This window comes from Podarcis melisellensis (assembly GCF_964234715.1).
Source record: "Podarcis melisellensis genome assembly, chromosome: 3".
Taxonomy (NCBI): domain Eukaryota; kingdom Metazoa; phylum Chordata; class Lepidosauria; order Squamata; family Lacertidae; genus Podarcis; species Podarcis melisellensis.
In genome coordinates this window covers 16,651,266-16,663,556 of record NC_138530.1, presented here as the reverse complement: position 1 = coordinate 16,663,556, position 12,291 = coordinate 16,651,266, and the positions used below count along the sequence as shown (strand labels likewise).

Below are 12,291 nucleotides of genomic sequence, written 5' to 3'. Positions count from 1 at the left end.
CAGCATTAGAGGAAAATCTTTAGTGGCTAATTACAATGTGAAGCTGGGATGCATTCTTAGCTAGCTTAGCTGCTTTACCCTTCAGGTTGCATCCTGAAGCTTACTTGAATTTAATCCCTATAACACTGAGATAAATACTTTAGGTTGCTAGAGGGGGCTGTAGTTCAGTGTCTTGTCCAAACGCCTGTATAGCAAAATCTTTATTTCAGGTATTATAACTTAAGTTTTGCTGAAAGCATAACTTCTGGAATGGTTTCTACTTGTAATTCTCCACTAGCACCCCAACAAGTTTACAGTGCACGCATATTGGGGGAGCTAAGTAGGGAAACTGATGGTAAAGCAGAGCTAGCACCTGGGCAAGGTGCCTCCAGAGCAGGCTTATGCTACTCTGGTGCCCCCCCCAAAAAAAATCAGTTTACTGTACTAGATTGAAGGTAAGGGTCCGTTTTTCAGCCAGTGGCTGTAATCTTCACTGTTGCTATGTAATAAAAAATTTAAGGTCATACATATTTTCATAAATGTACCAACCAAGCACATAGATATGTGGACCACATGTCTGGAGCAGCACAGGAAGACCGTCCTGAAACCATTTTGACTCCCAAACTGACCAAATGTTTTCTCTGCAAGGAGGGAGGGGGTCAGGGAACCTTCCCATTGTCTCAGGAATTGGGTAATCACCATCTCAAAGGAATGGGCAGACTACCATGAAAGGCAATCAGATAACCTGGTAGACAGGAGAAACAACAACATTCAAATTTCTGTTGTAGACCACCTTTTCTGTGATGTAGGTATGATGTTTGTGGGGGGTGGTCTTGGGTTACGCCCCTTCTGTGATGTATGTATGATGTATGGAGGGGTGGTCTTGAACTCCAGGTCAAAGAATTTAAAATGTCTATATAAGGGCAGGCACCCCTTTGTTCTGGGTCCTCCTCCGTGTGAGGGGAGCACCCTGTTGCAACAGCTTTAATAAAGATCAGGCTTAACGAGCTCCTTTGCTTCTCAATATTCTCTGGCTGGCCTCTGTTATTTTCTCCTACCGATGGAGAACCTACAAAGGACTATATAAGGGCTCTTGTGTCCCCCATAAGGAAATAAGGGCAGATTTTGTTTACAACAGCTACAATTCATAGCATGCTTGCTGCCCTGACGCACAGGTAACAAGGAGAGAGGGAGAGGATATTAGCCACCACCATTGGCCTCTGTGTTCCCCCCTGAGACCCATTTGCCAAGCCATCCTGGTTGCTGATGAACACACGCTTACAAAACTAAATAGAATGTTACTATCACCTTGTCTGTCTGCATCTATTCATGCAGTTCACTTAAAACCTACGTTGCTGTAAGAGTTTCCACCAAACAATACGTTTGCAGTAGCAATACCTTACTAGTAAAGGTGACTTTGATGACAAAGGAGGATTCTTCCAAAAATGAAAGAAAACAGCCCTCAATTGAAAAAAGACTTGCCCAAGGCTTTCTTCAAAATTAATAGTATACTATTAGTAGCTGTGACAGGTCTAGACTCATAAATAGAGACAATGGAGTAGACATCAGTCTGCCAAGAACTTATGTCCCTGTGGATGACTGACTTTTATATAAAGTGATAGAAACTTGGTTTCTATCTGAATGTAGTTTTCCACTGGGAGCTAGTGCTATTTTTGGAATGTGGAATCTTAATCTGAAACTCACAAGGTTCTCCTTCTCCGTTGAATTTTAAGTTATGCCTTAAAATTGCTTAAACTCACAGGACGCTTTTACACTGCTGCTTCTACAGGAGGGCATTCTGTTGTACTTCCACCTCATTTCATACTAGAGGTTTCAGTCATGATAAATATCTGTGTATATGTAGTTATTTTCAATATACAGAATTTTGTGTAAAGGTCTTTTTAAAGAATATTCACAAGAGGCATATGGAACACCTGTCTTTTCATTTGTTAAACTATGTATATATTTCTCCTAGCCTCTTCTTGTGCCTCATAGAATTCATTCGACAAGCAGAAATGTGAGAGAAGAAAAAACACGCTCTGAAATAAACTGTAAGTACATACGCAAGTTTTCAAACTTAATTGTGAATTTGTCTTCCATATCTACACATGTGGTGATGATTTGTATTAGCTCATTACCACCCAGTGTATGTTAGATGATCATAGATTTAAAATTTCAGTCTTGCTAGAAGTATATAGTTTCTTTACTTCCATAGCTATTGGTTGCCTTAACTGTACTGCTCATAGCTAAGCTAGATTCTTCCATGCGGCTCTGTTTCCTCAGTGCTTCATTGTATTCCCAAGGATATGAAGCATTTGAAAAACCAATTGGAAACCAAGTGCCAAGAGCTGCAAAACACACACACATGCTAGAAAGATACAGTACTGTATGTGATGCTTGCTTTCTGACTAGTTTTCCAAAGGCGTTTACCGTCGTTTTATATATCTAAATGCTTTGACCTCACTTCTGAATATTTCATTTCTTCTCTTCGACAGTTGGCCAAGTAAAATTTGATCCACCTTTAAGAAAGGAGACAGAGCCTCATCATGAGTTTGTGAGTAACACAGTTGTATGTGTTTTGCTGCATGAAATCATGTCATATAAAAAAATGTGATTCGGAGCATAAGACTTGTAGACTCCGGTGGATATGTATGGTATATCTGTGCAAGACCTCAAAATTATGATTTGCATAATATATTTTTTTCCTGGATATTTGGGATCCTTCAAAACGTATTTAGATCTGTCTTCTGATTCTTAAGCAAATATCCCACAAGTAGATATAGCTGTCTTCCTTCCTGTTTTCAGGCTATTTTGAGTACCCCTGTTTAAACGTATTTCTCTAAAGCTGTTGAACAGCTTCTTCATAAGGTGGGACCACTGGATTTGGCAATTAGGTAGAAATCTCGCCCACTTTGCTTACTGCAGCAAAGGGGGACTTGTGAGTCACCATGACCTTGTAACCACGAAACACAGCAGGCCAGAACTTACACAAGTACAACTCATGTGTCTTTAGCTCAGAGTCTGATAGGTCACAAGTTTTATGTGGAGCAGGCTGTTATGCAGCCACAGCTTCCTGATATGCCAGACGAATGAATCAATTTTGGCTTGTTGCATGTAACGTGTTCTTCCTTATATCTTCCTTCTGGGTCTCCACCACCCCGCATGCTGTGCATCACTTTGCTCTTGCACCCGCTACAGTATTGCCTTGCCTTACAGCAGTGGTGATGAGTCCATGGGCCAGCCTGCCAAGCCAGTTTTAATGGCCCACTAACCCGTGGCAAATTTTATCCATTTTATTGGGGTGACTTGCATGGCAACACTGAGAGTTGGTCAAAGTGCTCCAGGAACAAGAAGGGGCACTCATCTGTTTCCTGAACGCTGACCAAACATTGGGGCTGGTTCCTTTTTTTAAAATAATAGTGGAGCTGGTTTCCTTCATGTTTCCAGAGCACTGGCCAGCGCTCAGTGGCGGTCAGCTGCTCCTTGCTGCTGCCCAAAACTGCTGCAGTCACAATGGTGGCAGCTTGCTCTGCCCCTCTGCAGAAGCTGTCGCTGAATCAGCCACAAGTCCCTGGTGCCACTGAGAGTGAAAATCTGTGTGGTGGCCACACACACTACTGGCATACCTTCCTCGAATCAAAGAAAGTTAGCCACCCTCATTCTGCAGTTTGTTTACTTAAAAAACATGGCCATTATATGCTTGATCACTGTGTGTACATCTAAGGTCAGATATCTCATTAGTATGGAAATATGGATATTAGCAGAGGGAAGATGTTTGAAAGCAGTTTTGAGTGCAGAGAACTCAGTGGGGGAAACACAAAAGAGCCTTATGCAATGAGATGGCGTTAGACAGGACCTTAATTGTAGTCAGCAAATAGAAGGCTGTCCCAGTTCATTCCATCCAATTGTGCCCAGATATTTGCCTGCTCATTGTTGATTTAATTGCCATTTTTGTGTTATAGCAGAGAGTCCAACTATAGGTAGTAAATGTGGCAAGTCGTCTTAGCTCTGAACTCCCAACAAACAAGCGTTTAGCACAGGAAGCAGTGGAGGCACAAATCTACTTCTTGCTGCCCTTTGCAAATGTTGCTTCCTAATGTCTTCAGTAGGTAGCACCCAACAAGAGTTGCTAGGGCACAACAATTCTGCCTGTTGCTTTCTAAACATTGGGGTAGCAGAGAGGAATTGACTCTTTCGCTCTCCTTTCCTGGTCTTCCCTTCTTTCCCTGCCTGGTGTGGGTTGAAGTTGAAGCTTTGTTTTGTACAGCAGGCAAGGAAGTAATGTGGTCTTTTAGAAGAATGATACTTGATGCGTGGCAGCTGCATCCTCTTCTACTGCCTCCTAACTTTTAAAGGTACCAGCAGGCATCATGTTTTGAGCTGGCAACTCTACAGATCTCTCACTCAGGATATGAGCAAGAAGGCAGTGTTGGATTAGCTGCTGCATTCTCTTAAATCATGAACTCATTCTGAGGAGCGTTGATGGTCCTTAGGCCTTGTGTTTAATTATCTCTCAGGATAGAAACACGTGAAGACTTTTATGCAGCAAAATGATAAAGACATTTCTTATTTTACTTCATCTCCATGTAGTTTCACTTTTCCTTGGAGAAAACATAACTTTGGTATACTCCTTAAAGCAGCCATGCTGATACATATTGGAAAGTCTCTTGATTGCTAAAATTTCCTTCAGGAAATTCATCAAGTCCTTCAGCTTTTTCAGTTTCAACACCTCTTAGGCCACTGTTCTTCCATTTTTTCCAAAAACACCTTTATTTGGATGCCTCCCAGGTTTTTCATGGTAGATTTGCACTTCTCTAATTATGTATCTTTCTGAGCAAAGGCTGGAAATTTGCTCTCAAACACAGTTTATTTCTTGATTCATGATTATACCCAATAGACCATTACTAGGCAGGTTATAAAACTGTATTCTTTAAAAGATTTGTACTTCTAGAAAACAATTTACTCAATTTAGTGTTGTTTTTCTTTTCACATTGGCTTCTAATTCGCATTCCTTGCACCTATTTTAAGGACTGACTCTCAATGTGTGGACTTGTTGTTCTTTTGCATCCCATTCCCTCTTTCTCAAATGCTTGTTCCTATCTTGTATGTTGTTTGCAAGGCCTCCTGTGTGTTTTTCTTGGCCTCTTTGATAGTTCTACTTAACAATAACTACATGTGGTCCACGTATTCCACATTCTGACTTCCGTATTGCATGCTCTCTTATTCAAGATAGGTGCATACAAAACTGCCGTATTTCAAATGAGCCAGACCATTCCCCCGTCTAGTTCCTTATGGTCTATACTGACCTGCAGTTGATGTTGAGGGTTTATTTCTCAACCCTACCAGGAAGTCCCTGGGACCTTCTGCAAACAAAACATGTGCTCTATTCCTGAGCTATGGACAGATTAGAGAGACCAAAAATAGGTGGGAAAATTACTTGTCTATGACAATTTACCTATCAGTAATTGTATGCAGTTATAAAATCTGAACCCAGAACACTGGCATGGAGGAAAAGTTTGTGTTTGGGAAACAGATTATTTGTCTTGAGACCATAAGGGACAAAACTCCAGATAAAATACAATTAAAGTGGCTCCTGTTTTTGCCCCACTCACTCACAAGTTTAAATGCTGATACTGGTTGACTTTGTAAGCAGGAAGTTAAGCATTTGGAACACCCATTTCATCTGCATGTTCTCTTCTGCATTGTTCTTTACCAACATTAGTCTTGCTTTCCAATCAGTTAATTGTTTTTTAAATCCAGTCTTGGAGAAGTATCTTTTAAACACTTTGTTCTGTTGGAGATATACTTCTTCATATCTCACCTTGTTGTACGAGTGGAAGATGGAGACAGATTACTGATTAAAATTCCAATGCACACACACCCTTTTTTTAAAAAAAGGAAGCTCCAAGGTCTATAATGTTTTTTGGTTGGATGCAAGTGAGACTGCTGGGATCTAAAGAGCTACCTAGGCTCAAAGAAGGGGCATGTACTAGTGGAAACTACCATATTTTTCGCTCTATAAGATGCACCAGACCACAAGACGCACCTAGTTTTTGGAGGAGGAAAACAAGAAAAAAAATATTCTGAATCTCAGAAGCCAGAACAGCAAGAGGGATCGCTGCACAGTGAAAGCAGCAACCCCTTTTGCTGTTCTGGCTTCTGGGATAGCTGCCCAGCCTGCATTCGCTCCATAAGATTCACACACATTTCCCCTTACTTTTTAGGAGGGAAAAAGTGAGTCTTATAGAGCAAAAAATATGGTATTTTCCTTTCTGCTGCAGATTCAAAAATAGTATGGAGCAAGAGGGTCCGCTGTTTAAGGAAGAGTGAGTCAACCCCCTAGTTAGGCTCACAAAACTAGTTTTACAGTCCTTTGAATCTGGGCCGCAGTGTCCTATAAAGTCACAGCCTTTTTTTAAGCTTTTTTATAACACACAGTTGTAGGCAACATGGGAGAACTCAATCATAGAGTTGTAGAGTTGGAAGGGACTTTCGAGGCTCATCTAGTCCAACCCCCTGCAATGCACATTGATATGCCCCAGTGTGAAACACACTTGGAACCAACTTGCATTGATTATGAAGTTGGTCTGGTTCCATATTTTGAACCATAAACCACCTGGCACATGGAACTGCCTGTGCGTATGCAGCTAACTGGACAAAATACTTTGTTAATGTTTGTAAGAAATAATAGTACAGGAAGGATGGGAAATCTATGGCTTGCAACTTTCAGGGAAGAATAACAAAATATGTGTGTTTTCAAAAAAAACATATTGGCGTATAGAATAAGAAGTATAAACAAATGTACACCTATTACCAGTCCTTGCATTTCTTAAGTCACTGTTGAACATCTAAAGGCTATACTAATCCACCTGCTATATTGTATAAAGCTTTAGACACTTTAATAAACGGTAATGGCAGAGTCAGCTATCGTGCAACAATGTCCCTTTGTACTTAGATGTTTTTGAGTCTAAAAGTAATTAACCTGAGTTTCTGGTCTTTGTCTGATGAACAGCCCGTCAGTAACGATTTTTCGGACAGTTCAGAAGAAATATACTACACTGCAAGATCTAATCTGGTATTTTCATCTATTGCTTTTTCTTTGTCAGTGTTTGTTCGTCTTTTTTGTTTTTCAAAGTTAAATGTTTTGTTCAGTTGTCATGCTGCTTTCGCCATCTGTAGAATAGTCAAAAGGTCTACTAATCAAATACTTGCGTAATAATAAAGCTACTGATTTTAATTACCCACATCAGTGTTGCATTCTTATATACTAACATTTCTCACAATGATTTTTGTAATTTCACTAAAACTATATTAAAACAAATTGCTAAGACAATTGCTAAGCTGCTTACTAGGTTAGTTTTCTTCATAATGAGAGAAACTTGAGCACATAAATAACAAAAGGTAACAAATTTCATTGGGAAGGAAAGGATTGAAATCAGCTTGAAGAAAATGGAGTGCAGGTATTGCTTCTATATCTTATTTCCCACCTCTTCCAGCATGCATTTGTTTATTTAATACTTAAAACATGAGTGCAACAGTAAGCACTGAGATTTAATAATATTTGCGGATAATTGTTTTGTGTAAAGCAACTTAGTTTTCGAAACATTTTACCCAAGAATTATTTTCTTCAGAAATCTCTTCTCCTTTGATCTTTAGCAGTAGAAACAAATTTTAGTCGTTAATATCCTTTGCCTAATACTTAAAATGTTGCTTTTCTGGGTTTATTTCATAAAGAAATAAACTTTTGGCATTAACGAGGTAACATAGCAAAACTTTAGTTGTTTACACCTAGTTGGACACCTGCTTCCATTTAGATGGAGGTTGCCTGCTTCTTCCTCCTTGGTACACAAACCTGCCTTCAAGAATTTGTATTTGTAGCTCCAGTAATTCTTTCCCTAGTTTAATGGTGGCTTCCAGCTGGCTCTGTGAGAATAACTCTAGGCTATTGTTCTATAGCATCTCCTGAGACACTCCTGCAACATTGAACTTTAACATAATTTCTTTTAAAATATATTTATTTTTGTCCTGTCCTTGCCTGTAAATTTTTGGCAAAACTTGTACTAATTGTGATCTCTCTTCAAGGGGAAACAATTTCCTTTCAATAGCAGTAAACCACATACCATGTTGGTACATACTTTACGGTCATCTGCACTGTGCGTCATCTGTTTTCACAAACGCTATCTTCTTTCTTATTAGGAAGTTCATTCTTGATTTTCCGCCAAAGATATTTCGGAACTGTGTGTACAGTTAAAAGAGAGATGTCAGAAGTGTGAGAACAAGCTTGTCTTCTAGATAGATAGTTGGCATATTCTGTGCCTCTGCAGATTTTAGGAAGCTTGTGGTGATTTCTACATTGGGAAGGATGGTGTCACTGGCCTTAGTCAAGCACTGTTTTACTCCCAGGATTTTACCTACTCTGAGATTATGAGCAGATTTGGGGTATGTGTGCTGCTTCCTGCTTCCAGGAATGTGAGCAGAAGGTAACAAATGAACTTGGGAAATGCCATGTTTGTCTGAACATAGATTTTCCCTGACTCTTGTGAGAATGAACCTTCTGGAAATTGGGTTCTGTTTCTCACAGTTGGAGAGGTCTCATATTTGGGCACAAATTACTCATCGCCTTCTTTACACTGTGATGAACGTGCAAGTGGTAGCATATGAGCCTAGTCCTCATTCCCAGTTGTATCCAAAGGGCAGAATAGTGGCCTGGTTTGCAAGGTATGCGAAGTCAAACCCTGTCTTAGCTAGACTGCCCACAGCTGCTTTGTGCCTCCGTTTGTCCTTTTTGCTGCCGTGTTGCAGGGAGGTAAGCCAAGGTTTGGCTTAGGTTGTCATTCAAACCAGGACTCAGGGTCACTCTCCCCTAGCTAACTGCAAACGGTACCCAAAACATGTACTGAAAGTGATTGCGTTTCTATCCTTTATTTTTTTGCTGTGACCTGCCCCGAAATCTACAGATGAAGGGCAGTATACAAATTCAATTCATTTATTATTATTATTATTATTATATTTGCTGCATGGTCTGCTTGAAAGCAGTCTTTACAGAATGGAGTGCGATTTGTATCATGTCATCCAATGTCTGTGGCCTTCCTGAGATACCTTAAGACAGGGAGTGATTTACCGAGACCCCTGCGAAGAGCAATCTGAAACCCCTCCCCCCCGGGAGGGGGGCGTGGAGAAAGTGGGAGAGAGAAAAGGGGTTTCCCACTACTGCCTTGTGGCTTCTTGCAAATTGTTCTTGGAGGAATGTGGCCCTTGACAGAAAAAAAAGATCATTCTTCAAAGAATGATCATTCAGTACAAATGATACGTCTTTATCACCTGAAAATTGAAACCGTTTAATCCAAAATGTATAGCGTCACTTCAGAGATCATTTCTAAAACATCGTACTTGATGCTAACAAATGCATCTCATTTTACTCTTTTCTATCCAAGCAACATTCCTGGTTCTGGAGCAAAAGCATGTCTTGTCAAACATGCTTACCACTTACGCCTAGTCTTTTGTTGGAAGGTTATGTGGGACTACTCAGTTAGAATTAATTTGTTTCACGGCTCAGGCCTGCAAGCAGTAGATTTGACAGAATCGTCTGACCATCTCATTCAGTATTCTCATATTACTTATGTGAAATCCAAACGGCTAACAAGCTGCTTGATTATATTAATATATGGGAAGCACACTGAACTCCCTAATGCATCACATGTGCATATACTAGGTATAATAATAGTTTTATGATTTTGAATTACTTAACAATAATTACCTAGTTGACACACTTCCTGAAAACTAGTATTTCATTTTCTGTGTTTACAACTTTTGCCAATTGTAAAACTAACATGCACAATATATACAATGTATTATGTATCTAGCTTTCTATATCTAAAAAATAAAAGACAAGTGTGTCTCCTTTGTCCACAAATAGTGGTCATTCAAACCTTAAGACACCCACTGCACTAACATTCACCCTCAAGTGCTAAAGTTCCATTCTGTTGAGTGGCTCAACCAGTGCAAATACATTAAAATTTGAATATGAACAATCACTTTAAGGACAAAATTGTCTGCTATAGCTATTTGCCCAAATTTGCAATATTTAGCCACTTCTGATTACCTTGGCTTGTCCAAAGTTTTGTTGCCAATACTGTAATGAACAGCACTACTATCCAAAGAGTATCAGTGAAATTATCAGAATCAAGTGCGATTTGATTCACTGTTTACTTGGATATGGTTAAATATCCCACGGTTTTGTTTAGAGTTGAACTTAGTTATTCTGTTTATGTTGAATAGCTGCTTCTGTTTGATGGACCTTCTTGCACAGTATCTACATGAAAACTGCTAAATTTCCATGTGTGCGCACATGTATCTTTCATCTCCAGAGATACATGGCTTGAACATTCAAAATCTTGTGTTAGGAACACTCTGTGCAAACTAAGATGGTGGTGTTTTATTTTTGTCTCTATCACCTTCATTTTGCAAGCTTCACTTTCCCACAGAAATACGCTAGGACAGTACACAAATGAATTTCTTTCCCAGTGTTTTGCTGTAACTGTATCCAGGATGAAATGCAGGTTATTTTTAAAGCATCTAGTAATAGTAGATTAGAAAGAGACATGATCATATTTTAGCCTATTGATGCTAACAGACAGTAGAGTAGTAACCTGGCTATAAACAAAGGTTTAGACCATTAAATAATACAAACATAAACCACACTGACAGGTGTCACTTTCATAAAAATGTTCCTGTGAGATTTCTAACGTACGGTGGCAGATGAAGGATCTTTTAACTTTTTTGTAGCGGTTTGCTTATTTTCTCTTATTAATTTTTCTGTCACTGCAGTAGAATACATATTGTCGTGGATTTGTGCTTTGCAAATTGAGAGTGGCATCTTGCCTCTGCCCAGCCATAAGAGCTCTAGTTTCTATGTTTATGCAACTGCTACAGCTTCCCTCTTTCCCACAAAACAAACTCCTATATAAGGGCCCTCAAGTATTTCACTAGTGGCTACCATACGCCATTTCAAGGAAACATCTAAAGCATGGTTTCTTCGTTGGGAACCCCTGGTGACACAAACTCAAGCATTTACTCCTGCTAAAGTTCCAGTCACATAAAAATTTATGGATGGTTAGCTTAATGCTATTTAAGTGGTTGTATAAAAACTGCTGAGACTGCATAGATTATTTTGCTTGGGGGTGGGGTCATCCTGGAGGTAATTGAAATGTATTTGTTGATTTAGAGTATTTATGGATCATCCTGCCTTCAAAGAGCTCAAGGAGATACACAAGAACCACAGCAACAAAATATGTCAATAAAAGCATATACAAGCTAAATATTTAAATAACATAGGAGACAGATGTAGCTCTAGGGGAGTTGGGGCCCTACCACAGAGAAGGCCCTTCATGAATCCTGTTAGGCACGATGAGCAGAACCCCCTCCCCAGCTGATATTAAGGATCAGATGGGCTGGTATGAAAGGTGCCGTTTCTGCATATATTTGGGCCATTTGGTTTTGCAAACCATCGCTTAACACACTGAAACGAGCCCAGTAGAACACAGGCAGCCAGTGCAGAGATTTTAGGACAGGCGCTTTGTGAGCCCATCTCATTGCTCTAGTTCATAACCTGACAGCCACATTCTGCAAAAGTTGCAGCTTCCATACCATTTTCAAGGACAACCCTAAAGCCCGTTGCAGTCATCAAAGGTTACTAGAGCATGAATTACTGATAGCAGGCTGGCTTGGTCCATGAATATCTGTAGCTTGTAAACCAGCTGTAAATGGCAGTAGGCTCTCCTAGCCACTAACACCACCTGAGCTTCTAAGGATAATAATGGAATTAGAAAGGACCACCAAGCTACATAGCTGTTCCACAGGGTAACTGCTGCCCTTCTCGTAGGCCAATTCCTAGATCAGAGACTTGACTAGCCACAGTACTTTTCAGGATTCTATTGTATTTTATTGGCCAACATCTGGTCTGTCACTGCCTCTAAGCATCTATCCATCTTATCTACCACCTCTCCCAATTCTGATGGAGTGGAAAGATAGAACTGGGTGCCATCATATTGATGACAATTTGCTGCAAATCCCTGGATGATTCCTCCCAAGAGTTTTATTACAGATATTAAATAACATGGGAGACAGAAGGGAATCCTTCAGCACTATTGCCAAGAGGCCAAACGGACATCTCCCAACATGACCCTGAAGGTAGGAGTTGAACCACTGTAGCACAGTAGTACCTCCAACCCATAGAACCAGTTCAGGAAGATACTGTGATCTATAGTATTAAAAGCTGTCAAGATGTTGAGAAAAATCAATAGGATAGTGCTC

General features: G+C 39.9%; 1 protein-coding gene across 9 annotated transcripts in view; it reads left to right on the top strand.

The window, feature by feature from the left end:
- The window catches only part of MAP4K3 (mitogen-activated protein kinase kinase kinase kinase 3), a 65,562-nt gene that overhangs the window by 24,829 nt on the left and 28,442 nt on the right, over positions 1–12,291 (top strand). For 5 of the 9 annotated variants that reach the window (XM_081903856.1, XM_081903860.1, XM_081903858.1 and 2 more), the window contains 3 exons: positions 1,955–2,030; positions 2,475–2,533; positions 6,992–7,054. In XM_081903856.1, the coding sequence (XP_081759982.1) occupies positions 1,955–2,030; positions 2,475–2,533; positions 6,992–7,054 (198 nt within the window). The remainder of the gene's footprint in view (positions 1–1,954; positions 2,031–2,474; positions 2,534–6,991; positions 7,055–12,291) is intronic. The other 4 variants (XM_081903857.1, XM_081903859.1, XM_081903862.1 and 1 more) reach the window with 1 other exon arrangement.